At 57.7% G+C, this 27,719-nt stretch overlaps 1 protein-coding gene across 3 annotated transcripts in view; it reads left to right on the plus strand.

Moving 5' to 3' along the window:
* The window catches only part of ATP2A3 (ATPase sarcoplasmic/endoplasmic reticulum Ca2+ transporting 3), a 34,322-nt gene extending 7,397 nt beyond the window's left edge, over positions 1 to 26,925 (plus strand). Inside the window, exons 2-22 of one of the 3 annotated variants that reach the window (XM_058560034.1) lie at positions 3,065 to 3,082; positions 3,338 to 3,420; positions 4,885 to 4,989; positions 5,171 to 5,309; positions 5,598 to 5,678; positions 5,770 to 5,855; positions 7,470 to 7,934; positions 9,567 to 9,655; positions 9,808 to 9,910; positions 10,741 to 10,872; positions 11,241 to 11,366; positions 12,369 to 12,587; positions 12,756 to 13,091; positions 15,105 to 15,325; positions 16,243 to 16,445; positions 17,054 to 17,139; positions 21,101 to 21,234; positions 21,799 to 21,916; positions 22,353 to 22,470; positions 22,805 to 22,904; positions 25,434 to 26,925. In XM_058560034.1, coding sequence (XP_058416017.1) covers positions 3,065 to 3,082; positions 3,338 to 3,420; positions 4,885 to 4,989; positions 5,171 to 5,309; positions 5,598 to 5,678; positions 5,770 to 5,855; positions 7,470 to 7,934; positions 9,567 to 9,655; positions 9,808 to 9,910; positions 10,741 to 10,872; positions 11,241 to 11,366; positions 12,369 to 12,587; positions 12,756 to 13,091; positions 15,105 to 15,325; positions 16,243 to 16,445; positions 17,054 to 17,139; positions 21,101 to 21,234; positions 21,799 to 21,916; positions 22,353 to 22,470; positions 22,805 to 22,904; positions 25,434 to 25,497 — 3,026 coding nt within the window. In that variant the 3' untranslated portion in view covers positions 25,498 to 26,925. The remainder of the gene's footprint in view (positions 1 to 3,064; positions 3,083 to 3,337; positions 3,421 to 4,884; positions 4,990 to 5,170; positions 5,310 to 5,597; positions 5,679 to 5,769; positions 5,856 to 7,469; positions 7,935 to 9,566; positions 9,656 to 9,807; positions 9,911 to 10,740; positions 10,873 to 11,240; positions 11,367 to 12,368; positions 12,588 to 12,755; positions 13,092 to 15,104; positions 15,326 to 16,242; positions 16,446 to 17,053; positions 17,140 to 21,100; positions 21,235 to 21,798; positions 21,917 to 22,352; positions 22,471 to 22,804; positions 22,905 to 25,433) is intronic. The other 2 variants (XM_058560032.1, XM_058560033.1) reach the window with 2 other exon arrangements.
* The last annotated feature ends 794 nt before the right edge of the window (positions 26,926 to 27,719 follow it).

Raw genomic sequence — 27,719 nt, forward strand, 5'->3', positions numbered from 1 at the left:
TGCATGTATGTGCAGTGCGTGAGAGGGGATGGGCAGGGACGGGCAGAGCATCTGCTGTGAGCTCACGGCTGGCTGAGCCTACCCAGAGGCAGTGGGTGGGGGAGGAACGGGAGCCGTGCGCCAGAGGCCAGGTCTGGGGAGAAGGGGTATCAGTCAGGATCGGCTAGGTTGTGCTGGAGTAACACCCCCGGATCTCAATGGCTTAAAACAACAGGGGTCATTTCTTGCTCCCACTGTACACATGTATGGCAATGGCGGGTCATCCGAGGGCCCTGCATCTCCTGCACTCTGTGCCTCAGGTTCACAGAGCAGACACCATCCCCCAGGTTGCCGGTTGCCGTAGCAGAGGGACAAAGAGCTCCAGACCTGCGCCATCCAGGATGCAGCCGCTACCCTCGTGTGGCTATTTAAATTTAAATGAATTAAAATTCAGTAAAATTTTGGGGCCAGCCCGGTGGCATAGCGGTTGAGTTCGTGTGCTCTGCTTTGGCAGCCCTGGGTTCGCTGGTTCGGATGCTGGGTGTGGACCTATGCACCGCTCATCAGGCCACGCTGAGGCGATGTCCCACATAGAGCAACTAGAAGGATTACAACTAGGATATACAACTACCTACTGGGGCTTTGGGAGGTAAAAAAGGAGGAAGATTGGCAACAGATGTTAGCTCAGGGCCAATCTTCCTCAAAAAAAAAGGGAAACTATAAAATTAAAAAAAAAATTAAGTAAAATTTAAAATTTAGCTCCTCAGTCACACTAGCCACATTCGCAGTGCTCAATAGCCACATATGGCGAGTGGCTGCTGTATCAGACAGCACGGCTGTAGGACACTTCTGTTATCACAGAAGATTCTATTGGACAGCGCCCTTCTAAAGGCTCCACCAGCAGTTCAATGCCGCAGCCTGGAACTGACACACATCCTTCTTTCTGCCACTCACACGAGGGCCGAGAAGTGCAGTCCTACTGTGTGCCCACAAGGTGGGGAGAATCAGAAGTGTTTGGGCAACAGCGTAATGACCACCAAAGAGTGGATCCTGGGTCAGGTTGTGGGTCAGAGAGCAGAAGGGGAGACCCGGGGAAGAGTAGAGAAAGGAGAACTTGAGAGACCAGGCGAGGTAGGCAGAGGGCAGCGTGCGGGGACTGGAGCTGGTACGTGTGCCCCTTAACATGCTTTCCAATCCCAGGCCTTGCCCCTGCCCAGAAAAAATGCCCTAAGGAATAAGGTGGCCTAGGGGCTATGTGCCTGACAGAGGGAGGAGTTGGGGAGACAGCAGGAGGGATTCAGATGAGACTTAGAGATGAACTTTCCCATTGGTCACGAACCCTGTTGATACCCACAGAGGAGAGGGGTTTAGGAGTCTCCTGGGTAGAGCACGGTAGAAGCAGGCTGATGAGGTTGGCACTGGTCTGTACAGAGGCTGGGGCATGGCCGAGATGACCTCCATAGGACCCTGCTCCATTGGAGAATTGGCCCAGAAACCAGGCCTGGCCCTCCGCCCGCCTTTCCTGTTCGCTTCAGCTAAATAGATCAGAAGGAAAAAGTCTGTTTGATTTTAATCTCAACGCAGGACACTGGAGATTACATTTTCCACGGAAAATGTCAGCCATTGCCTAAAATAGGACTTTGGAGAAAATGCTAGAAAGTGTATTTTTAGGTTATGTTTCCCTCCTGGATTCCTGCAGTCCAATGGGCTGCTTGATACTCTCCGTGGTTCAGCTGCCAGATGCAGACCCCAGACCTTCCCAGCAGGTGGTCAGGGGAGAGTGCTCCCACCGGAAAAAATGCTTGCGGGTACTCAAGCCAAAAACAGGTGGACAGATGCAAGGCCCGTGTCAGGAGGGAGGAGGAGGAGGAGGAAGGGAGAGCCAGCCTGGGGTGGGGACTCAGTCTGCATTGCTAACAAGCTCCCGGGTGATGCCCAGGCTGCTGGCCGGAGACTGTCCTCTGAGCAGCAAGGGACAAGAGGAGACAGGGCTCAGCTGGGCTCGGTCCGGGAGGGCCTCGAGACGGGCTTCAGCAGGACCTGAGCTCGGCCCTAGGAGGGAGAAGCCCGTGGGGGTCCCCGCTCCCGCCCCTTCCACAGACCCACATAGACACGCCTACTTGCTGTGTGACCCTGTTCAAGCTGCTTCTCCACTCTGAACCCCAGTTCTTGCACTTGAGAAACAGGGTCGGAATTCCCGCCCTGCCTGCCCTGTAGGCTGCTGGGGAGATACAGAGACTCCAGGCACCGAGGCCCCCAGCTCCGCCTGGAACAAAGGATGCTTTAGGAAACGTGGGAGGTAAAAATGGAGCCCGTAAAGGGACAGCAGGTCCTGGTGGTGTTGCAAACATCGTTCTTCAGAGTGTTGTGTGGTCTGGGACTGGGCGTGCGAGTGGGGCTGGGGGTCTTCACTGAGCTTGCCTGGAGTGCAGAGCCCGGGAGGGGACACGCTGAGAGTCAGCCTCGAGGAACTGAACCTCGGCAGAGTTCTTCACTGCCTGCGATGCTGGCTGCTGGGGTCATGTCCAGGGGAAGTCCCCGGGCGGGTGGGGCTCAGAGGTCTGGCCCTGCTTCGGACCTTGTCCTGGTGGTCCCAGAGGAGCAGGGGTGTCAGAGGCAGCCTCAGCCAATTTGAGGGAGGGGCTACCTCGCCCTGGGGATGGGGGACATTGAACAGGACTGGGCAGCCATCTGAGACAAAGAGCCATGCAGAGGAGCTGAGAGAACTACTGACTTGCTGTGTGACCTCAGGGGCCCCCTCTCTTCTCCAGGCCTCGGTCTCCCCAAGTGCAATGAGGGAGGGGCTGGCCTGGAGGGTCTGGAAGGGGCCTTCTGGCTCTGGTCTTGTCCCAAGGTGAGCCAGGCCGCACCAGACCTTCCTCAGCCAGAGTGGGCTGGGGGTATGGGGTGGAAGCATCTGGGCTCAGACCATGTATTCTGTGACCCCAGAGAGCTGTGGGGAAAATGTCTAGACCATGTGGTGGTCTGGGTGGGCACAGAGGGGAGGGGCGCTCAGACTCCTCCAGGGCATAACCCAGTTGTCTCTTGTCTCCTCATGGCTCCCGTGGCTGCCTGGATCCTGCAGAGCTCCCGACCGAGGAAGGTGAGGCTTGGGCCAGGGCAGGCGGTGACGTCTTTGGGCCATTCGCTGTCAGGTTGTATCCTCCCCTCCCCAACAGAGGGGGGCCTCGCTGAGCCCCCCAGCATCACCCACCTGTGCCTCTCAGAGCCTTGGGCTCTCCCTCTTCAAACAGGAGGGAGGGAATGGGCCAGGGGGTCTCTGAGGCCATCCCAGCGCTGAATGGGGGCAGGTCAGTCGAGCAGGGGCCCAGGCCTCACACGGTGCTCCCGTTCGCAGGAAAGTCCCTGTGGGAGCTGGTGCTGGAGCAGTTTGAGGACCTCCTGGTGCGCATCCTGCTGCTGGCCGCCCTGGTTTCCTTCGTAAGTAGGGCCCCGCCCGCCATGGCCCGCATCCCTCAGCATCAGGCAACCTGGCAGGGAGAACTAGGTCGGGGCACTGCTCAGAGGCCGAGCCTCCGGACCACAAGGCTGTCCCCTCAGCTGTGGGCATCCCCAGGTCCCTCCCTGCCCCCTGCCCTGCTCAGACTTCAGCTTCCCTTGCCAGAACCCTCAGAGCCCCTCACACTGGCCTCCGGCTCCCATCTGTCGCTCCAGCCATCTCACACCCTGGCTGTCAGAGTGAGCCTGCAGAAGCACAAGTAACCCGCCCCTCCTGTCTTAGCGCAGGGTCTCTAGGCCTCAGCACTACTGATATTTCAGACCAGATGATTCTTTGTCCTGGGGGCTGGCCTATGCGCTGTAGAATATTTAGTGGCATCCCTGGCCTCTACCCACCAGATGCCCGTGGTACTTCCCAGTTGTGACAATCAGAAGTCTCCAGACGTTGCCAAATGCCCCTGGGGGCAAAGTTGCCCTGGTGGAGAGCCGCTGCTGCTCCCCTTTGCTGTCCCCCATTCCCGCTGCCTAGACCCCTCCTGGACCCGCAGGGCTTTGGGGCTGGGGTGAAGCAGTGCGGGGGATGACAGTGGTTGTCATCGGCGGCTGAGCAGCAGAGACCCAAGGGTAATGCAGGGAAACTGGCCACCCTGAGGGTGGATGCAGGGCCTGGTGGGGAGACTTCATCTTGATGACGTGGACTGTGGGACCAACTCTTTCCCTCCAGCCAGCAGGGGTCCAGCTAGCTGTGCCTGGCCCTCCTGGCCACTGTCCTCGTGGAAACTTAAGAGTCCTTGAGGACTCTTACAGAGAAAAAAAGTCTATCCATGCAGGTGCCTAAAACAGCTGAGCTGAAAGGGTGCCGGTACCCTCCATGGTACGGATGAACACACTGAGGCCCATGGAGGGGAGTGACAGGTACCCAGTTGGGCCAAGAGGTGGGAACGGGACCTGACCCGGGTCTCCTGCCTCCGGGCCTGGGCTCTGGCTGGACTCATGCTCTGGCCAGTGGACCGTGAGTGTGAGCCCGAGCAGGACCACCTGGGCTTGTTAAAACAGGCTGCTCGGCCCCACCTTAGAGTTTCTGGCTCAGGAGGTCTGGGAAGGACCCCGAGACTTGCATTTCTCACAAGTTCCTGGGTGCTGCTGCTGCTGGTCGGGGCCCCACCCCTGGAGTGAGGCAGGCAGTGAGACCTCCAGCGGGCAGCTGTACAACTGCCTCATGTCCCTGAAAGCTGGCCGGTGGCACATGGGCTGTGGTGGTCACTGCCTGCAGAGGCTGGGTGTCTTAAGCCATGGCCTTCTCAGAGCAGCCCTCTGTAAGCCCAGGGCTTCCCAGGGGTACCCCCTCCAAAGCAGGGGAGCACACGAGACCCAGGGGACAGAGGAAATGGTGAGCAGACCCTGGCCTGCAGCATAGCCGAATCTCACCTGCTCTGATCCCGGCAGGTCCTGGCCTGGTTCGAGGAGGGCGAGGAGACCACGACAGCCTTCGTGGAGCCCCTGGTCATCATGCTGATTCTTGTGGCCAATGCGATCGTGGGCGTGTGGCAGGTGGGAGGCACGGGGGTGGGGCCGGGCCCTGGGTTCTCCGGCTGCTAGGGGACCTCCACCTGGTGCGAGAGTCCTGCAGGTCTTGCTGCTTCCAGCTCCATCCCAGGCCCCAAGGGTGTCACTCCGAGGGGGTGGCCTGCTGGGGCCAGCAGGGAGAGACCCTCTGCCTCGTGTTCTGCAGGAACGCAACGCCGAGAGTGCCATCGAGGCCCTAAAGGAGTATGAGCCTGAGATGGGCAAGGTGATCCGCTCGGACCGCAAGGGTGTGCAGAGGATCCGTGCCCGGGACATCGTCCCCGGAGACATCGTGGAAGTGGCTGGTACGTTGGGGACCTCCTTCTTTTATTATGTGGCGCTGGCGAGCCCATCCCTCCCTGTGCCCCCATCTTTCTGGCTGTATATGCAGAGGGGGTGGCTATCAGATCCCTCCAAAGCTCTTTGGGCAAAACCCTGTTGGACAGATGAGGAGACCATAGCCCTGTCCACCTGAGGGACCACAGCTCAGGCCTCTGCCTCCCAGACCCAGCCTTGGTTCCTGGGAGCCCTCCTCGCTTTCCCCGGGGGTCGTGCTGAAAGCCACACTCAGCCAAGCCAATCTCCCTCCACAGTGGGAGACAAAGTGCCCGCTGACCTCCGCCTCATCGAGATCAAGTCCACCACGCTGAGGGTGGACCAGTCTATCCTGACAGGTGAGGCCCAGGGGCCAGGGCTGAGCGGGACCTGGGCCAGGGGCTGGGGCTGTCTTCACCTGGGGCTTCTCATGTCCGATTCCACCACTAGGTGAATCCGTGTCCGTGACCAAGCACACGGATGCCATCCCTGATCCCAGAGCTGTGAACCAGGACAAGAAGAACATGGTGTTTTCTGTAAGTCCCTGGGATGGCTGGGGCCTTGGCCTGGACAATGATAAGGAAAACAATAACCTTTAGATGAATCAGTTAAAGCCCTACAGGAAAGAACCTCATCAGTTATTGACAATACATACAAGTTTATAGTAATAATAATAGCTTCTGTTTACTGAAGGCTGTGTGCCAGGCACTGTTCTAAGCTCTTTACATGTATTAATTTATTTAATCCTCACAATGCCTTTGAAATAAGCACTCTTGTTATCTGCATTTTCCCTCAAGGAAACAGGCACAGGGAGATTAAGTAAGTAGCCCAGGGTCACACTGCCAGTGAATGGCAGAGCTGGGATGTGAACTCAGATGTTCCGACTCCAGGGCTTTTCCTCTTACCTGCAGGCTTATCCTGCCTTAATCTAGACAGGGGCAGAGCTTGCCTATATCACTCAACAGAGAATCCTCTGGAGGGAAGTGGTGGAAGATGGCAGGAACAGTCCATTTCTTGGATGGGAAAGCTGATCCCCAAGGCAAGACGCCAGCCCCTCCTGGCTCTTTTCAGGCAGAGTGATGGGTTCGGCCCTGGTGGAGTGATCTGCCCCTGTGGCCTCAGAGGGTCTTAACCAGTGATGCTCACAGGCTGCCCAGAAACAGCCTGAAGCCGAGCACGGAGGCCACAAGGACGGCTCAGGCCAGTTGGCAGTGGCCCAGGGCGCCAAGTTATAAGGGGCTAGAAAACCTCCCAGAAGTGAACAGAAATGGAGAAAGTGACATTCACCCAGGGCCCTGCTTGAGGAGAGCGCCCTGCCTAGATGCATAGAGGCTTTGGACAGGCTGCACCGGAGTGGGGAGGGGACTGAAAGGGACATACATGCTTGGGCATCCGCAGCTATCACTAGCAGCTTTCTAAGGATGCTCTGGCTGACTGCAGGTCGTTTCCTTAGCTGAGGGGCCTGCGAGGGTTGGGGGAAGGAGCTGCGTTGCTCAGGGCAGAAGATAAGAAGCTGAGGCTGCCACCAGCACCCACCTTCTCTCCAACCTCAGCACAGCGCACCTGCCTGAGCGAGTACCTAGTTATTGGCCTCCTCAGAGCAGCTGTGTCTTGGGTCTCTGTTGGACCATTTTACAGAAGGGGACACGGAGCCTCAAGGCTGGCCAGCCATTACACCAGGACTTAGGGATTTTACTGGGGCCTTGGGAATAGATGGACTTAAGCTCAAGAGTTCTGGATTCTTCAGTAAATATTTACAGACTGTTTACCTGGGATCACAGTCAGCCACACAGGAGTGACAGGGGTGTTGGTTGTTTATGACTCGCATTTTGATGGGTTGGTGTTGTGCTGTGCCAGTTGATGACATTGTCAGTATTGGCCCAGTGCTTCCTCTGTGCCAGGCCCCGTGCTAGGCACCGGGGATACGGCGCTGAACCAAGTCCCTGCCTTCATGGAGCTGACACTGTCATGGGGATGAGAGCAATAACTCAATACTGCATAGATGTGTAAGTCTGGGAGCATTAAGTGACACGGAGAAAAAGAAAGCCAAGTAGGGGAATAAGAGCCCGACCCCAGCCTCTTTGAGGCTGGGGTTCTGGGCCCTGGCTGGGGTGCTAAGCAGCCCTTCCCTCATCCCCCGCCTTGGCCAGGGCACCAACATCGCGTCGGGCAAGGCAGTGGGTGTGGTAGTGGCCACGGGCCTGCACACGGAGCTGGGTAAGATCCGGAGCCAGATGGCAGCGGTGGAGCCAGAGCGGACGCCGCTGCAGAACAAGCTGGATGAGTTTGGGCGGCAGCTGTCCCGTGCCATCTCTGTGATCTGCGTGGCCGTGTGGGTCATTAACATCGGCCACTTCGCCGACCCAGCCCACGGCGGCTCCTGGTTCCGTGGTGCCGTCTACTACTTCAAGATTGCCGTGGCCTTGGCTGTGGCCGCCATCCCTGAGGGCCTCCCAGCTGTCATCACTACATGCCTGGCACTGGGCACACGGCGCATGGCACGCAAGAATGCCATCGTGCGGAGTCTGCCCTCTGTGGAGACCCTGGGCTGCACCTCGGTCATCTGCTCCGACAAGACGGGCACGCTCACCACCAATCAGATGTCTGTCTGTCGGGTGAGTGGCTGCAGCCAGCTTGGGGTTCCACTGGTGTTGCTGTGTGATGCTCGGGAGGTTAGGCTCCCTCTCTGGTCTGGGGATGGAGGAGAGAACCTGTGGGCCACCCTATGCTGGGGAGCAGATCCACGTTTTCATGGGGCAGAGCAGTAAGCCTGGCTGGACATGTGTCACTGTAGGGTCCTGGCAGGTCACTGCCCATTACTCAGTTTCTTTATCTGAAGTTTGGGTGTGCAAGCCAGGTAACCATAAAGGACACAGAAGAGGGTCAAACACAGCCTTGGCATCTGAGCCAAGGTGGGCCTGGACCCAGGTTCTATCCTGCTTCACCGTAACTCTCTGCAGTCGATGCCTGTCACCAGATACGCCAGCTCCAGTGACCTGGGAAGGGTCACAGCAGGAATTATTCATTCCCTGGCACCCAATCCCAGATCCTGGGCCTGGTGTCCACATGCTCCCAGGATTCTGGCTGAGACTCCAGCAGGCCCATGGAGCAGAGGGATGGGTGGGGTCATGGTGAAGGTTGTGGGTTTCCCACCCTCCCAGGTTCCCCCGTCACTCCTATCCCTGCTCCCATGATCTGGGAGCAGGCTGGCCCTTGGAAACCCAGGCTCTGTATCTGAGACTTTGAAGCCCTATAGAAGCCCATCTGAGGCTGCCCAGGGGAGGGGGCACCAGCAAGCTTCACTGCCTGCAGCTCCTGACCTGCTCAATTCCCTAGTAGAACTTCATTTGAACAGTGTTCCTTGACTGAAATGAAGATTCGAAAAACAGTGTAGAGGAGTTGTAGAGGCTTAACACGCTGGATGATGGGCTGAGAAACTTGACTTTTCAGGGGCTGTGCCGGCTGGAGGACTGTCCCTCCCGGGCAGGGAGGAGAGTGGGAAGGAAGGGATGGATTTATGGAGCACCTGCTGGGGGCTGGGCTGGCTATTGGCTTGGGAATGTGCAGCAAGGAAGCTTCCAGGGAGCAAGAACTGTCTCCCTGGCAGAGTTGGCTGACAGACAGGGACATGGACTGCCCTGGGAGGGGTGAGCCTCGTGTCCCCGAGGTACACAGGCAGGGCCTGGGTGACCCAGCAGGCTCTGCAGGCAGGAGCACACTCTCTGGGGACACCTTTGGGGAGGAGGGGTCTGTGCCTCAGAGCGGGCAGTGGGTTTCCTCCGTTGCAGGCCAGGAACTCATCCTCTTGAAGGGCAAGGGGGGCAGCTGGACTCGGATCCCACTTTCTCCCCAGGTTACCCATGGAGAAACTGAGGCTCAGGTGCTCAGCCAGGGGTCGCACAACGAGATGGGCAAGGACCCAGGCTTCCCGCCCCAGCTCAGGGCTCTGTCAAGCCTTGAGGACTTGACCATGCCCCTAGGACATTGAAGAATCTGCCATAAACCCTTCAGGGGTCCAGAGCAAATGGACAAGCCCGAGCTGGACACACCTGGGCAGAGCAGAGGCCCCGCTTCAGCCCGGACTCAGTTTTCTGGACTGCACCTTCCAGACCCCGCGGGGAGGGAAGGCCAGGGGCTCCTCTAGGGGCCCACAGGACCCCACGCTGGGGTCAGGCTTTAGTCAGACTGGCTGCCCGGGAGGAGGGAGGGAGGGCGGGCCCGCCTGAGCATGCCCCTGCGCTCCCCAGATGTTCGTGGTAGCCGAGGCCGAAGCGGGCTCCTGCCGTTTGCACGAGTTCACCATCTCTGGCACCACGTACGCCCCTGAGGGCGAAGTGTGAGTGCTGGGCGAGGGGGCGCGGGTGGGCGGGGCTACTCAGGACTGCGCTGAGAGTTGTCAGTGGGCGAGGCTTCCTGGGGGCGGGACCAAGAGGCTGGGTTCCTCGGGGGCGGGGCCCGGGCCCTTGTATTGACCGCATGGCTCCGCAGGCGGCAGGGGGAACAGCGTGTGCGCTGCGGGCAGTTCGACGGGCTGGTGGAGCTGGCGACTATCTGTGCCCTGTGCAACGACTCGGCCCTGGACTACAACGAGGTGGGCCCCAACTCCCTTTCATGACCTCCCTAGTATCCAGGCGCCCGGGACAGACCCTTCTCCCAGAGTGTCAAAGCTTCCAGGTTGGCAGTCCCTGCCTCCTTGGAATGCCACACCTCAGGAGCACTGCCACTCCTCCTTCTCCAGAGCCAGGGAGCACTGTGGGGTCATCCAGGTTAAGTCCTGGCTGGGGCCTCAGGGAGAGGGGAGAAGGCATAGGTTGGAGGAAGATTTAGGAGCTGAAGATCCTGGGACTTGGGGACTGTTTAGGCGAAAGAGAGGGAGGCGGTCAGGGTAGCTTCTGGTTGCTGTCCTGGCTGGGACTGTCATTGCAGTGGCAAATATAGGAAGAGTAGGAGGTGGCCTGAGGGTCCCCAGGGAATACAGTCCACCAGGCAACAATTGGACATGTGGGCTTGAAACTTAGGAGAGAGCTCACAGCTGGGCTGGGCACTGGCAGTCGAGGGCACCTGAAAGGTGGTAAAGGCGGGGCATGTGAGCCCTCGGAGAGGAGGTGGGAGGGAAGGAGCAGGGCCCAGACAGCAGGGTTTAGAAAGAGGAGTCTGGTGAAGGAGGCTGAGAAGGAGCAGGCAGAGAGTGAGGCAGAGGGCAGGGAGGGTGCGTGGCCATTGATGTCAGGGGAGAAGGGAGGGTTGGAAGGGAGGGTGAGCATCAGTGCCAGACCCCAGGTCAGCTGGGCCAGTGCAAAGGAGGTTACAGGTAACTCTGGCAAAGGGAGCTCCAGGGGGCAGGGAGTGAGTGGGAGGCGAGGCCAGGGGCCCAGTGGGGGCTGCCCTGCTCCTCACTCCCTGTACCCTGGGCCCCACTAGGCCAAGGGCGTGTATGAGAAGGTGGGAGAGGCCACGGAGACGGCCCTGACTTGCCTGGTGGAGAAGATGAATGTGTTCGACACTGACCTGCAGGCCTTGTCCCGGGTGGAGCGAGCCAGCGCCTGCAACACGGTGAGCAGGGTGGGGGACTCAGGCCACAGCCGAATGGCTGGGGCTCCTGAGGTGTCGGAGCAGGGAGCGAGGAGAATGAAGTCTTGGGAGGCTTCTGGGAGGGGGAGGGACCTCAGACCCTAGTAAGACCTGGCTAGAGAGGAAAAGGCCGAGTGTAGGCAAGGACTGGGGCTGGGGAGGGCACAGCTTGGTCAGGAAATGGCACCTTTTTGGCATTTCTGGGGCTGGAAAGGGAGATGGAGGCCTCAAATTCCAGGGTCAGAGCAGGACAGACACCATCCCCCAGGGAGCAAGCGGCTCTTCACGGGACTGAGCAGCGGGAGTTGCTGCCTCTACCCCTCACGCCCTGACCCGCCCCGGCCCCGCAGGTCATCAAGCAGCTGATGCGGAAGGAGTTCACACTGGAGTTCTCCCGAGACCGGAAGTCCATGTCGGTGTATTGCACGCCCACCCGCCCTAGCGCCGCGGCCCAGGGCAGCAAGATGTTCGTGAAGGTGGGACCTGCCTACCAGTCTGGGGCCCCTGCAGCTGTGGGAAGTGTGAGACAAGGGAGGTGTGAGGCCCACTGTCAAAGCGATGAATCCATAACGAGGGTGGGCAGCCTGCCCTGGGGACCTGGGAGCAGGCTCCAGGCTTGGTGGAGATAAAGCCAGGGCCAGGCACTGAGCCCTGCCCCTCGCCGTGGTCCTAGCTCTGGGCTGAGAGGCACTGACTTGTCACATGGCCTTGGAGTCGACTATGTGCTTCCATGGGCCTCGGTCTCCCCATCTGAATGGTAGGGTCAGGCTGGAAGGTCCTGGAAGCCCTTTTGCCTCTGACGGGCGGTGTTGAGGTGCTTGGTGCCCATCTTTGGTGCTTTGTATTTTGGAAACAGTCCCAGGGAGGGAAGGAACCAGCTCCTGTCCAGTCCTCTGCCCACGGCACCCCCTGTTGCTGCTTTTGAACCTGAAGTAGGAATCACAGACCTGACTTCACCCCTCACTGGAGGTTTTAGCCCCTTTTGAAATGAAAAGGTTTCAGGGTGAACCTGTCACCCCCAAGACCCCCCTCCCAGAGCCACACCCACCATACCCTCAGCGTGGCTCTATTTCTGGTCCCCAGGCGGGGCTCAGCCTGCCTCCCACTGCTGAGCTCCCTGCAGAATTGGGATCCTGGCAGCACCAGGCTGACAGGGAGGCGGGGCCTGCAGGAGGCCTGCCATTCCCACCCCCACCCCCAAAATGCTGCAGCAGGCCTTCTCAGCTGCAGGCTGGTTGGGGGAGGGTGCTACCTCATGGGTGGCTGTAATCCACCCCCATTCCCTTTAGGGTTTCTCACAGTGAGGCCCACCTGGTTCCCACTCTGAGCTTTCAAAGAACAGATTCTGGTCCATGCCGTGTTGTGTGTTCCCTTGGGTGGCCTTTCCCCGTATCTAGGTCTCAATTTCCTCAGTTGGGCAGGAGGGAGGGGAGGAGTCCTGACTGTTGGAGTTACATCCCCCCTCCCCCACACTGCAGGGGGCCCCTGAGAGTGTGATGGAGCGCTGCAGCTCAGTGCGCGTGGGGAGCCGCACGGTACCCCTGAACCCCGCCTCCCGGGAGCACATCCTGGCCAAGATCCGCGACTGGGGCTCAGGCTCGGACACGCTGCGCTGCCTGGCACTGGCCACCCGAGATGCACCCCCGAGGAAGGAGGACATGCAGCTGGACGACTGCAGCAAGTTTGTGGAGTACGAGGTGGGTGTGGGGGCAGGGCCCAGGGCTGGGAGCCAGGGTGTGCCCGCAGTGGCCGGGCAGGCAGCAGGTTGAGGATGGGCCCAGGGCTGGGAGCCAGGGTCTGCCCACAGTGGCTGGGCAGGCAGCAGGCTGGGCCCAGGCCCCACTTGCATCTGCCCCCTCCTACAGACGGACCTGACTTTCGTGGGCTGCGTGGGCATGCTGGACCCTCCGAGGCCCGAGGTGGCTGCCTGCATCGCACGCTGCTACCGGGCGGGCATCCGTGTGGTCATGATCACAGGGGACAACAAAGGCACAGCCGTGGCCATCTGCCACCGGCTTGGCATCTTCGAGGACACGGAGGACGTGACAGGCAAGGCCTACACAGGCCGCGAATTCGATGACCTCAGCCCCGAGCAGCAGCGCCACGCCTGCCGCACGGCCCGCTGCTTTGCCCGTGTGGAACCTGCACACAAGTCCCGAATCGTGGAGAACTTACAGTCCTTTCACGAGATCACTGCTATGGTGAGGCCACAGGACGGGAGGCTGGGGGCGGAGTGGGGGAGCGCTTGCCGCAGGGCTCGGAAAGAGCAACCTTTGTGCCCTGCCTCGGCTTCATTCTTATTTTGTCCAACATTTTATTACAAAAATTTTTTTTTTTTTTGTGAGGAAGATCAGCCCCGAGCTAACATCCATGCTAATCCTCCTCTTTTTGCTGAGGAAGACCAGCTCTGAGCTAACATCTATTGCCAATCCTCCTCCTTTTTTTCCCCCAAAGCCCCAGTAGATAGTTGTATGTCATAGTTGCACATCCTTCTAGTTGCTGCATGTGGGATGCGGCCTCAGCATGGCCGGAGAAACGGTGCGTTGGTGCGCGCCCGGGATCCAAACCCGGGTCGCCAGTAGCAGAGCCCGCACACTTAACTGCTAAGCCACGGGGCCGGCCCCTATTACAAAAAATTTTAAACACGGATTTTGAAATAATTTTATAGTGAACGCCTATATATCCACGATCTGGGTTCTACAAATAAGATTTTGTTATATTTGGTTTATCACATACTTATGTGTCTGTCCATCCTTAATCCAAATGCATTTCAAAGTAAGTTGCACTTCACCCTCACATACTTTAGGATGCATACTCTAGAGAGCAGTATTTGTTTGTGGTTCTGTTTTTCCTTTTTGAGGTAAAACTTGCATGTAATGAAATGCACAAGTCTTAAGCGTACCACTCATTTGATGAGTTTTGGTAAATGCACACACCTGTGTCAGGCAAACCCCTATCTACATAGAGGAACATCGCCATTGACCCGTGAAGTTCCCTCCCACTGCCTCCCCATCAGGCCCCTCTCCCACAACAGGCAACCACCATTCTGATTGTTTAGGTTAGTTTTGCCTGTCCTAGATTTTCATATGAATGGAATCATAGAGTATGTATTCTTTTGTGTCTGGCTTCTTTCTTCTGAGATTTATCCCTGTTGTTGTGGTATCAGTAGATGATTGCGTGTTTATTGTTGAGTAAGTTGGGTGAGTATATCGCAGTTTATCCGTTCACCTTTGAGTGGACATCTGGCTTGGGCCCAGTTTTTTTCTGTGTCATTCTTGATTGCTGACCTATTTATCAACACGGATCTGATCCTTGACCTTGACCTCCCCTCTGACCTGGCCTCTGTTGACCTCCAGTCCTTTACCATGACCTTAATCCTGACCTGCGGCCCGGTCTTGACCTGGATACTGAGCTGGGCACCAAGCTTGACGTGACTACAAGTGTAACCTGGTTCTGGAACTTATTTTTGACTTTCCTGCTGCCTTGGTCCATGATGTTGACCGTGACCATCTTAATCTGATTCTTTACTTTGAGCTCAATCCTCATATGGGTTCCAGTCTTGACTTGGACCCTGACCTGATCCTTGACATCACCTTGACACCCCCCAACCCGGTACTTGATAGCGACCTCAACTGATCTGGCCTCCAGTCTTGACCTTGACTGCAGCTCCAACCCCGACTGTAACATCACTGCTGCTGTGGACAGTAACCTTGACTTGGCCTCTGACTTTGACTTGACCTCTTTCTTAATCTAATTTTTAATCTTGAGCCTGAGTCCGGTCTTGACCCTGACCTTCACCTTGACTTCAACCTTCACCTTGACTACAGCACCTGCCTTGTTCTTGACTTGGGCTGCAGCCTTGATTTGACCTTAACTTTGCCCCTAACCTCAATTTCATCTTCTACACGACATCCAACCTGAATTCCATCCCCGCCCTCATCGCTGGCCCACCCTCATCCCCCTCCCCACCTCACCATCCTCTCTGACCTTAGACTTGATCTTCTCCCCAACTTTGTCCTGTTTGCACCTCTTGCCTCATCCTCAGCCTCACCCCCATCCCAATTTCTAAGCTCATTCCTGACTTCGCCATTTGTTCTGTCCAGCTGTCTGTTTCCTGGGGACATTTCCTGAGCTTGCGATAGGCTGAGGTGAGGGGGGTCAGAGAGGTGAAAGGGAAGTTTCTCATATGTGATCCTACCTGACCTGGCCCCTAGACTGGAGACGGGGTGAATGATGCCCCAGCCCTGAAGAAAGCAGAGATCGGCATTGCCATGGGCTCTGGCACAGCCGTGGCCAAGTCGGCGGCAGAGATGGTGCTCTCAGACGACAACTTTGCCTCCATCGTGGCTGCGGTGGAGGAGGGCCGGGCCATCTATAGCAACATGAAGCAATTCATCCGCTACCTCATCTCCTCCAATGTCGGCGAGGTCGTCTGGTGAGGCCCTGCGTTCCCTCCTCCCAGCCCTCTGGACCAGCTCTGAGTCCCTGAGACGGGGGAGATGCTTGTTCCTGGGGCTGCAGGGATGGAGGGACATGGGCACTGCCCTGGCTGGAGCCTTCCAGGGTCCCACCTCAGGGTGGGCAGGGGCGAGGACACCTCATCATTCTCCAGAGGCCATGGTGCACCCCAGTCCCCAAGGAGGTGCCTGAAAAGTCCCCTACATCCCTCCAACCATAACCTTCTTCCCACTTTCAGAGTCAGGCCAGGCGGGAAAACTGTCCCCACCTTTGGGCAGTAATGTGTTTGTGTGTGCACATGTATGTGTGCACACAGTTGTGTTACGCATGGTGTGCATGCCTGAGTGAGGTGTGTGTACACGTGTGCATGTGTGCTCTTCGGCATCTTTGGGCGTGGATACAAGTGCAGAGGATTTGTGCCAGCATGTAACTGTGTACACATTCAGGTTCACATGTGAGAGATGCCTGTGTGGACCAGTGAGCACTTTTCTGCCGGACGTGTCTGAGTTCTGCATCTCTGCACGTCAGGGCAAGCGTGTAGGTGTCTGCTTGTGTTTGTGGGATTGTGTGGCCTGTGCTAGGTTTTTGCACGTCTGTGAGCAAATGTGTGTATGCTTGGGCGTGCGCTGTCCACGTGTGTGTGCGCATGCCCTAGAGAGGAGAGGCCTGAAGAGCACATATGTCCTGGCTCCAGGGCTGGGACTGGGGGAGACAGGGTGGCCCAATGTAAGGCAGAGCCGTGTACACACACCTTTCACTCGTGCACACACGTCAGAACTAGCAGAGCGAGGTGGGGCTGCTGCGGAGACAGTGGGTGAGCTCCCTGGCTGGGGGTCTGAGTAGGAGCTGGACCTTCCATTTTCTGAGGGCTAGAGCCCATAACTCTGGTTCCAGCATCTTCCTCACAGCCATTCTGGGCCTGCCCGAAGCCCTGATCCCTGTGCAGCTGCTCTGGGTGAATCTGGTGACGGACGGCCTACCTGCCACGGCCCTGGGCTTCAACCCCCCAGACCTGGACATTATGGAGAAGCTGCCCCGGAACCCTCGTGAGGCCCTCATCAGTGGCTGGCTCTTCTTCCGATATCTGGCTATTGGAGGTGAGTGGGGTCCCAGCCCTCAGTGGGGTTCCAGGAGCTTCCTAAGACCCGTATATCAGTTAGGCTTGCAAACTGTAGACGGTATGATTCAGCCTGGCTTATGCAAAAAGAAACTATATGGGCTTATGTAACAGAAAAGACTAGGGCATGCCTCAGGCATGGCTGGATCCAGGATACAGACAGTATCACTGGCATGTTTTTGCTCTGCCTCAGTCTATCCTTAGGTAAAGTGCCCCTTGGGGTGGCAGAATGGCTGCTGCAGCTCCAGCCCTCATGCTCGCTCCATTACAACCTCAAACTCAGTAGAAAAGAGAGCCTTTTATCATACTACTCCCTCAGTAGTATGATAAAAGTCTGAGGCCTGTTCTTGGCCCACATGGGTCACCTGCTTATCTCCTAGCCAATTGCTGTGATCAGAAGTGTGGCAGATGCTGATTGCCTGTCAGGGCCCACTGCTGGCACTGAGGGCGGGTGCTGCAAACCACATGGCTTGGAGAGGGAGAAGGTGATTCCCTGACGGAAATTCAGGGCATTATTAGGAAGGAGAAATGGATGCCAGAAAACCACAGCTGCCTAGTACAGCTGGTTTCCTCCTGCCCTCCCTACAGTGTACGTTGGCCTGGCCACAGTGGCTGCCGCCACCTGGTGGTTCCTGTATGATGCCGAAGGACCTCACGTCACCTTCTACCAGCTGGTGAGCAAGTGGCGGCCGGGGAGCCTGTTGGGGTTGTTTCTGAGGTAGCTCTCAGCTCGGGTTGTTGCTGGAGTTCCAGGGGAAAGGGGCCCAGAACCCCGTGGTTGGCCCACGCTGTCCCTCCCCATCCCCATGCACACATATGGGTATCCATCACTAAGAGCCAACCGCCAAAGCCACAGGAAACCTAGAGATGGCAGCCCAGCTCCTGGGCCGGGGAAGACACTACTTCCTCTCCCAGTCACTTATTAGGGGGGACCAAGGGGTATCACTGCCCAGGAGTGCCTTTATTGGGAAACCCCCAAACGTTGAAGGTTCCAAGATATGAGCCCCTAAATGGTGGGACTTCAGGCAGAGGGTCGAGAGGAGATCAAGGGTGGAGGGAAGGAATCTTCCAAGCTCCCCCACTTCCCATAGCGAACATGTTCCTTGGGGAAGGGACCCATGGACCTCCTGAAGTCTCCTGGCTGGCAGGTGCTCACCACCGGGCTGGCTTAGCTCAGCTCTGGAAGCAAGCAAGGAGCCCCCTCAGCTGCTGTCTGTCAGTCTGTTCCTCTGTCTGAGCAGCCAGTGCATCTCCTTTCCTTGAAAGAGCCTTCACGGTGATGCCTGCAAAGCCAGTTGTTGTTTTCTCGTTTAAAGCCGAGAGCTGCAGGGATGCAGAATTTTCTTCCTCTGAGGTGCCTGCTTTTGCTGCTTTCTTGTAGATAGGAGAGCTCGAGGGAGGGACCCTGACTTGCTGCCCATCCCTGGGAGTGTCAGGGGAGCAGATCAGGTGGCTTCTCCCCTGCACAGTGTTCCCCACCCTGAGGGCAATGTGAGGGCTCTCTCAGGGGTTCTGCAGGTTCACATCCAGGTAGAGGCAGCACAGGGGCACTTTCCTGGCACCCACCAGCCCTCAAGTACAAGGGGCTCTCCCTTCTGGCTACAGTGCAGAGCATGGGCCCAGGCTCCCATCCCAAGGCTGGTGCCCTCAGCACTTGGCAGAGGTCAGGCCAGCCTCAGGTGCCTCTGCTCAGTTAGCTCTTGTGGGAGCAGCATGGTGCAGAGTGGGGATGCTCATTGCCCAGCTGCTGCCTTCTCCAGGCCTGTCTCTGTTACCATTCTGTATATTGTGGACTCCAAACCTCCAAGGACCTTCTCCCTGACCTTTCTTTTGAGCCCAGTCCCATGTATCCAGCTGGAGCCTCCTCTAGGATGTCCCACAGGCCCGCTGCACTCACCAAGTCCAAAATCAACCCTATCATCTTTCCCCCAAACAGTCCTCTCCTCCATCCCCATCTCGGTTCTGCTTCCTGCGTGGTCACCCAAGCCAGGCACCTGGGGGTCGTGCTAGACAACCCACCCCACACCCACTACTCATCAGTCCCCAGTCCCCTTGGTGTCACCTTCCCAACTCCTCAGGTCGTTCCCTTTCTCATTTATCTACTTGGTCAAGAAATGGCTATTAGGCACCAACTGTGTGCCAGGCACAAGTTACCAGAGCTGTGACAGTGACCGAGCAGGTGGTCCCTGCAAATAGCTTACTGTCTGGTGGGGGAGAGAGCCACGGAAACGGGCAGTCACATTTCGAGGTGAGAAGTGCTTCCGTGGAGAAAAGGCAGGGGGCTGTGGGACTCGGAGGTGGTCAAGGTTAGACCTGAGGTAGAACTTTCATCTCCAGTTGTTGGAATTTCAGGAGAGGAGCCCAGAGCCCCGTGGTTCCTGGAGGAAGCTGCCAAAGGGCGGAGAGTGGTTACGAGCAGAGAGCATGGAGCCTGGATCCAGGCTGCCTGGGTTCAGACCCTAGTTCCACCACACACTAGCTGTGTGACTTTGGACAGGCTACTTAACCTCTCTGTTGGTTTCCTCATCTGTAAAATGGTTCATAATAGTCCTTACCTCCTAGGGTTATGGAGAGGATTAAGTGAGTCAGTACTTATAAAGTGCTTAGACCAAACCCTGCCACGTAGCAAGAGCTATGTAAGTGTTAATTAAGTGAATGAAACCCAGAGGAGGCCTTGCTCCCAGGATAAGGTAAATAAGAAATAGTGGGGGGCCGGCCCGGTGGCTGGTTAAGTTCGCGCACTCTGCTGTAGCGGCCCTGGGTGCCCGGGTTCAGATCCAGGGCGGGGACCTATGCACCACTCATCAAGCCATGCTGTGGCAGCATCCCACATGCAAAATAGAGGAAGATGGGCACAGATGTTAGCTCATGGCCAATCTTCCTCACCAAAAGAAAAAAAGAAAAAAGGAAGTAGCCAGGGAGGCAAAGGGAAGGAGTAGGCAGAGCAGCGGCTTCACCCAAAGAAACAGGCCCCCACCCCCACAGGGGCTCCTGATGAACCTATGAGACAGAAGTGCCAGCCCTGAGCACCTTCTAATAAACAATCGGGAGGCTGCACTGTGACCCATGACCTGGGGCATAATGCACGTGTGGCAGGTGCTCACTGGTGAGACCCAGGAGGTCTGAACTGGGCCGGGTGTCTATCTATTGAAACTTCTTGATATGATCCTGTTTATATTGCCTTCCTGTGCACGTGCATAAGGATCTAAGCATGCACATGCCCGAGCGGGAGGTGTGTGCACTGCGTGTGTGTGTGTGTGTGTACACGCGTAGGCCGTTAAGATCTGGGAGGTGGGGCCTGACGGTGGTGGCACAAGTGACAGGAGCATTTGGTCCTCTAGGTTGTGAGTGGGTTCAAAGTTCAGGACATTTCCTCTACTCTGTGATCAGCTCCAAATAAAAACGTGCACTTGACCCAAATACTGTAGCTTGGCTTTTGGAGAAAAATCTCACTGTTGATTTAGATGAGATGAGATTCTCCACCTCTTTGTTAAACTAAGAAATCTAGCCAAGCCATATTCTTCTATAATTTTTCCTCCTGCATGAGCAAGAGGGAAGTGCCAGCGGCCCCTTCTGGCTGACAGTCGCCTTACCGGCATTTACACAGTGTGGGAAAACAGGGATGTGTTTACTGGACAGGAGATCAGACAGCCGGTCATTTTGCAGCTTTCTCTTTGAGAGTTATTTTTACAGCACGTGGCCCCAGTTTCTAAACCCTTAGCTTAAAAGATCTCTGTGTTCTTGCCTTAAAAGAGCTTAAAACATGAGACTCCAGAGGACAGATTTATCTTTTTGGAGAGCGGAGCTGTTTAACGGTTATGCACATTCGCACTCGTCCCCGTGATGCGGAAGAGAACAAGACAGAAGTTCTCACGCATGTCCTCAGTTCGGCATGTTATCACAGCAGATTCTGTGAGCAAGGTTTCTAAGCAGGAAGAAAACTGTCCCCTGGGGCTGCAGGGGCGAGGGCCACTTCCGTTATCCAGCCCCGAGAGCTTCTTGTTATGATGAAGCTGTGTAGCAAGACTGCACCTGGCAGTTCATGCTCCATGTCAGAAGCAAAAAGCAGGTCTGGTAGAGGTCGATTTCAGTGCAGAGATGGAGGCAGGTGTGAATGGGATCTTCTTTATTAATAGTGAGTAGGGCACGTGTAGCCTTCATTGTCTACCAACCACAGGTGAATTCTGTTCAAGCATAATTTTGCTTATTGGTTTTCCTATGCATTTCCTTATTCAGTGGTCTCAGTTAATCACCACCCCCACTCCTGCACCTCTGTTGCTCAGGGCCCCCGTGCACCTTCAGGGTAAAGCCTAGACCCTCCCCTGATCCCAGGGTCCCCTGCCGTCCTCCCCAGCCTAATGCCAACTGCTCTCCCTCTGTCCCTCCATTCCCCTGCCCCAGAACAGTCTGCCCATTGGTGCAAATGCTTCTCGCTGGCCAGTGCAGCCCCTCTGCCCACATCCTGGGTGAGCACCCCTCCCTGGAGCCTCCCATGGCACTGCTTTGCCCACTGGTTGTTCTGAGTCCTCAGATGTGGGCTGCAGGCGGAGTGAGGCTTCCCTCTCCTCACACACCGGCCCCTCCCCTGACCACCGTTCTCCCCGACCCCACCCAACTCCACCGCGGTGCCCTCAGAGGAACTTCCTGAAGTGCTCCGAGGACAACCCGCTCTTTGCTGACATCGACTGCAAGGTCTTCGAGTCACGCTTCCCCACAACCATGGCCTTGTCTGTGCTGGTGACCATTGAAATGTGCAACGCCCTCAACAGGTGGGCCTGGCAGAGGGGCCTGGAGCTGGGGTGAGGGGTGGGGCTGAGGCTTAGGAGTCGGGGCTGAGGGTCAGGCAGGGCCCAGAATTGGGGTCAGAGGGTCCAGGATTGGGGTCTGAGGGTCAGAGGTGTCCAGGATTGGGGTCTGAGGGTCAGAAGTGTCCAGGATTTTGGGCTGAGGGTCAGGGAGCCCAGGATTGGAGTCGGAAGGGCAGAGGCGTCCAGAAGAAGGTTCTGAGAGTCAATGGGGCCCAGAATTGGGATCCAGGGGACAAAGTGGGCCAAGATTGGGGTCTGGAGAAATAGAGGGGCCAGGATTGGGTCTGAGGGATGGAGAAAGGGGGTCCAAGCCCTAGGAGACGGCCCTGGGGACTGAGCAGGCCGCAGTGACACACCCCTCTGGGCTGCACTGGCCTCCCAGAAGCGTTCTGGTCCGTAGGCCCAATTAAGGAAATGCTGAGGCTCAGGCCACCCCCTGCACCTCCACATGGGGGGGTGGATGGGTGCCCACAGCAGGGCCTGCCCGCAGCCTGGCCCGAGGTGAGCGCCCTGTGCCCTTGGCAGCGTCTCAGAGAACCAGTCGTTGCTGCGGATGCCGCCCTGGCTGAACCCCTGGCTGCTGGCAGCCGTGGCCATGTCCATGGCCCTGCACTTCCTCATCCTGCTGGTGCCGCCCCTGCCCGTGAGTCGCCGCCCTACCCCACTCCCCGGCTCTGGGGTGACAGCGTCCTAATCCTCTGGCCTTTCTGGGCCCCTTTGCGATGGAAACTGCCTGGAGGACTGGGAGAGGGGAGGCCAGCCACCGTCCTCCAGACGTGTCCTATCCTTCAGGAGCCCCCAGACTTGAGGAAAGAAGAGGTAGAGAGTCTCCCAAGGCTGGGGCAGGAGGAAAGACTGAGCTCTTTCCCATTCTCAGCAGGACCCATGGGATTTGGTCCTGAGGGCGAGGGCAGAGGAAGGCACTTCACGCAGAGGGAACAGGGTGGACAGAGATCAGAGGTGGGACCTCGAGGGACATCTTGGACTTGCTCTTGAAGAGCCCCTGTAGCTGGGTATGTGAAGTGGGTGAATGCAGGGGCACTGGGCAGTCCTTCCTTTAACCAAACTGCCCCCTCCAGCTCATTTTCCAGGTGACCCCACTGAGCGGGCGCCAGTGGGTAGTGGTGCTCCAGATATCCCTGCCGGTCATCCTGCTGGACGAGGCCCTCAAGTACCTGTCCCGGAACCACATGGACGGTGAGTGGGAGGCCCCAGACCCTCCCCGCCCTACTCGCCTTTGGCCTGCCTCCCCACCCAGCTCTGCTCTTGGGCTGCAGTGGGCCGGTGCCAGCTTTAGCCTCGGGGAGGTGTTCTTGGATTGCCAAACAGAGGACATGCAGGGGCTCTGGGGGCTGTGACCCATGGTGCCTGCAGGGTCTTGTGCTGCAGGGGTCAGGGTCCTGGGCTCACTGGGCAGCCAGCATGAGCACCGCGTAGGGCCACGCCGCCTCACTCTCCTCACTTGCCACCATCCCTGCATGGCTGGCGCATCCCTCCTCTGGGCCTTGGCCTTTGACCTCTCTGAACTCAGCCTGTCTTTATCCATGCATTCTCAGGACAGTCTCCCAGGCATGGAGTGGGCAGCCGCTGACCACCTCCCAGACCCCAGACCACACGGGTTGGCCTCTGGTGTCACCTCGTGGATGGGTGGAAGAGGGGTTCTCTGTTTCTGAGTTCACAGCTCTGGGTCTGCTTTAACTCAGGAGTGGAGGACAGAAGGGCAGGAGTTGGGAGTGGGGGCAGTGTGTAGAGGAGCAGGCTAGGACCTGGCGTCCATCTGCCTGCCTCTGCCAGGGGACCTCCGAGAGTGGGTGCTTCTGAACCTCCCGGGGGCAAGGGAAGCACACCGTTCTCGCTGTCAGAGCTGCCCAGAGTGGGAGGAAGCTGGGGCAAGAGACTCTGCTTCGTGGGAGTTTGACCAAGGCAGCAGCCCACAGCCAGGCTGCTACGGAGGACCCGGGTTAGGCCAGCAATGGCTAAGGCCTGTGCTGGAGCAGCTGGGTCCTTGAGGGCCACTTCTGGCAGGAATGTGTCCTGGCCCCAGGGGAGGGTGCCTGAGGGGCGCTATAAATAGATCACGTGCCTGTCATACCACAGGGGCCAAGGCAATCAATCGGCCACCATCTCCCACACTCGCCAGCCCTCAAGGGCACAGCGAGTATTTCATCTTATTCAAAAGGCCAAAACAAGTTGGCCTTCTCTCTCTGGAGAAGCTGGCCCACCACAGGTCTGTCCTGTCCAGAGGGTGACCACACACATGGGGGGGCTTCCCCGAGGGTAGAGGTGGGTGCTCAGCCACAGCAAGGCCCCTTGGACCCATGGGTGGGGTGGGGGGAGCCGGACAAGACATTCTGCCCCCTGCATGGTTCTGTGTGGCCCACCCTTTGTGGACACTCCAGGGACGTGAAGAGGGGGAAATGGAAATGGGTCTGTCACCTAAAACTCCACCACGAGAGCCAAGGAAATCTGCTGGCCAGCCTTGCCCACACTAACTCACCTGCAAAGCCAGGCCTCCTGGGGATATGGGCAGCTTCTCTGTCTTCCTCGAGAGCCTTCGCTCATGACCACAACTGCCAAGGGGTTCAGCACATTTTCTTGAGAAAACTTAAAAGTGAGAAAACTTCTCAGCCAGTGGGGAAATGCCTGTCTTGGGCACTGTCCAGCACTGCTGGACAGTAGAGGATTCCAGGCCTGGGTGGAGGGAGCAGACCCTAGCAGAGTGGGGCAGGTCGGAAGGGCTGGCCGGAGTTGGGGTGGCTTCTAGAAGAGGTGGGGTTTGAGCAGAGGTTTGAAAGGGGAGGATGGAACCTGGTGGAGGCGGGCTGGGTGAGCATGGCTTGGCGTCTCTAGTGGGACTAGGGCTCAGAGTGCAGGGGAGAGAGGTGAGGCCAGAACATGCTGGGCCTCAAATGCCGAGGTAAGGACCCTGGACTTTCTCCTCAGGACAGTGGGAGCTGCAGAAGGGTGGAAGCATGACGGGGGGCTGGGTGCCCATGGAGGACAGACAGGAGGGGGTGAGACTAAAGGCAGGGAGGCTGGGAAGCTGTGTTGAGCTGGTCTGGGGAGAGACACTGAGTCCCAGCCCAGGGTGAGCTGGTCCCGGGCAACCCCTCTACCTCCACCATTGACCTGAGATGTTGACCATGGTTCTGGAGAGGTTTGGCTTGAAAGGGTGGTGCCCTGCTGTCAGGAGTGGCTATGGAGCCCACAGGACAGACTCAGACTGGACCTCTGTGGCCACATCTGAGAGGTGGGGTGGAGTATGCCCACTGGAAGCCCAGACAGCTCTGCCCGTGTGGCCACAGTCCCTTGGGCCTCCTAAAGCTGGATGGGGCGTTATGTTCCCAAGCTAGCCTAGTGGCCTTGTAGGGAAGTTTTGCTGAGGCCTGATGCTCATGGCTCCCCCATGATTTACGAGGGATGTGTCGTGGGGAGAATTGTGGATGCCGGGTCAGCCCCAGGGGGTTGTGGGGGGGCCTCCTGCCCCACCTCCTGGCTCTGCCCAGGTGTGGCTGAGCAGCTGTCAGGCAGAGGCCTGCAGACCGGGCTGAGGGGAGGGGAGGCCTGGAGAGGCTAAGTGGGGACAGATCCGGGAGAGCCCAGGATACAGGGGGAGGTGGGCTTGGAATTTATTCTAAGGGCAGTGGGGAGCCATCAAAGGAGATGATAGGCTGGGTTTCTAACATGATGCCAGGGGCAGGAGGGTGATAGTGAGCTCCGATGGGGCTGAGGGCAGAGCTGAGAAGCCTTGAGGCCTGGGCAGGGAAGGCAGCGGAGGAAGAGATGAGCTCGAGAGATGTAGGTGGTAAAATCAGCAGGCCTGGGTATATGGGATGAGTGAGGAGTCAAGGATGCCCTGGTTTCTGGACCTCCTGATGGTAGGTGGTGGTTCCCAAACTGAAAACCAAGAGAAGAATATGCATAGGGGTGGGCTGGAGGCGTTGATGAAACACGTGGAGTGAAGGAGACCTGGAGGACATCCAGGGGAATGTTACCGGGCGGCAGCTGGGTACCGGGGCTGGGGGCTGACTGAGGGATGCTGTGGGAGAGTGGGGCTGTCCTGGAAGAAATGGAGGTTGGAAGGGGCCGGAAGGAACCAGCCTGGATGTGTGCTATCAGACACACATCTTATCTTAACATGCTCTCGGTTTTTCTTCTAGAAGAAAAGGACCAGAAGTGAGTGCCAGAAGCAGAGTGGAGTCTCCCGTGCGTACCTCAGACTGATGGTGCCCCAGCATCCACCCCCACTCTCTGTGCCGCCACCACGCTCCCCCGCTTGCTCACTGGGCCCTGCCGAGGCCGGACAGCTACCCCCAGGCCCAGGCCCAGGCCCAGGCCCGGGGTCTCTGTCCCTGCTGCCATCTGCCTGGGAGCTCTGTAATTCCTGTCTCTGGGACTCTTCTGGGAAGTTCGCCCCTGAAGCTCTGGCCCAGGAGCTGCAGCTGGAAGGGGCTTGCCCAGAAGCCAGAGCTGGCGGCAGATCCAGAGACGCAGAACCCTCCACCCCCAAATCCACGAGCACGTTCCAGAGCCTACACTCCCTCACTTGGAGGCTGAGCATTTATTTGGTGACTGGCGCCTCTGCACTGACAGAGGACTCCCTGGGGGCCCCTCTGACCTCTCTCTTAGTGTCTGCTCTGGGGCCTGGTCGGCCGGGGGTGGAGGGGGGGAACATCTGGGCCCAGCTGTGCACAGCGAGGGCAGGCAGCCCCCCCACTCTGCTCTGCTTGCACAAAGTCAGCTCATGAGGACTTGAGCCTGTTTCTTTTTATATGTGCAGGGAGTTGAAGGGTCAGAGGGGGACATAGGAGTGGGGAGGGGGGCTGAGCAAGGACCCCCTTCCTGGGAGATGGCCAGCCTTCCTTCCTCAGATCGGCGCGCTCCCACACTCAGGTTTCTCTGTCCTAAGCAAATGAGACATGCAGTCTCCGTGTTGCCTGCTCTGCCAAGCAGAGGCCGGATGTGCCCAAACATCCTTGGGTCTCTGACCACTGTGCCCTCCCACCCCAACCCAGTGTGCGGTCATCTCGCGGTCTGCACAGCTGGGTGATTCTGAGTCCCCTGGACTCTTGACCTCACTCTTTGCCCCCAACTGCACACACCCATGAGCCAAAAAGATGCCACTAAGAATGGCCAGTTACCCAAGGGCACTTCCTCTCCCTCCCTCCTTGCTGGAGGAACGCATGTCCACGTGGATCATGTCAGATCATAGGAAAAGAGCATTTGCTGGACAGAAATGTCCTCTTAACGCAGCTTTTGCCCCTTTGGCAAAAACTAGCTAGGCGTAGAAGAAAACAGTGCATAAATGACTGTGTCCTTGGCCTCCCAGGCAGTGTACAAAGTGATTATTTTATATGTAAATCAAGACCCACGTCCCTGTCCTGGTCCCCAGAATCAAAAGCCCACTTGGCCTGCCTTGCAGACAAATGGGCTTCACGTTCTGTGGCCCCTTCCCCCACGCCTTCTACCCTCTCTCACAGGTTCTAGGGGGGCTGTGAGCGCAGCAGAGTCGGGGTGCTCCTCTTGTGCCCACAGAGATTCTCTGCTTTCCTGCGTGGGAAGGGAGGTCTGGGCGGCGGCAGGGCCCCATCACCCCCCTGACATGCCGTCTGGTAGAGAAATAAAGGTCAAGTGCCTGGGGCAGCGAAAGACCATCGGTGTCTGTTTTCCTGGAAAGCGGTCCCTCATGTGCCCGCTCGTGTCCACCTGGGCCCCACCCCAGGAAACGTGAGCGAAGATGGGGCTCCCACATCGCCAGCCAGGGGTCGTGGTCTTCCTCTGAGACAAGGCTCAGGAGAGGGACTGACTCGCATGGACAAGACTGGACAGTTTGTGCACGTGTTCAAAGCCCTTTACACGTGTTACAGTTCACATGTCTACCCTGAGGAAACAGGCTGGGAGGGGTCCTGACTTGGCCCACGGCAGGGCTGGACCTGGAGCCTGGATATCAGGGGCCCCTTGCACCCCGCAGAGGGGCCCGCAGCCCTGGCTCTTCTATGGCTCCTGTGTCTCCCTGAGGTTTCTCTCTTGCTCTCTCTCTCCCCTCCTCACACCCCAGGACAGCATCCACCTCTTGTCCTTCCAAGCACCACTCTTTTTTTTGTTTGTTTTTTTTGTGAGGAAGATCAGCCCTGAGCTAACATCCGTGCTAATCCTCCTCTTTTTGCTGAGGAAGACTGGCTCTGAGCTAACATCTATTGCCAATCCTCCTCCTTTTTTTTTCCCCCAAAGCCCCAGTAGATAGTTGCATGTCATAGTTGCACATTCTTCTAGTTGCTGTATGTGGGACGTGGCCTCAGCATGGCCGGAGAAGTAGTGCGTCGGTGTGCGCCCAGGATCCGAACCCTGGCCGCCAGTAGCGGAGCGCGCACACTTAACCACTAAGCCACGGGGCCGGCCCCAGGCACCACTCAAATGCACCTCCTGAGGCTTCCCTCAGCTCACAC

This window comes from Diceros bicornis, chromosome 18 (assembly GCF_020826845.1).
Source record: "Diceros bicornis minor isolate mBicDic1 chromosome 18, mDicBic1.mat.cur, whole genome shotgun sequence".
In the NCBI taxonomy this organism is placed as follows: Eukaryota; Metazoa; Chordata; class Mammalia; order Perissodactyla; family Rhinocerotidae; genus Diceros; species Diceros bicornis.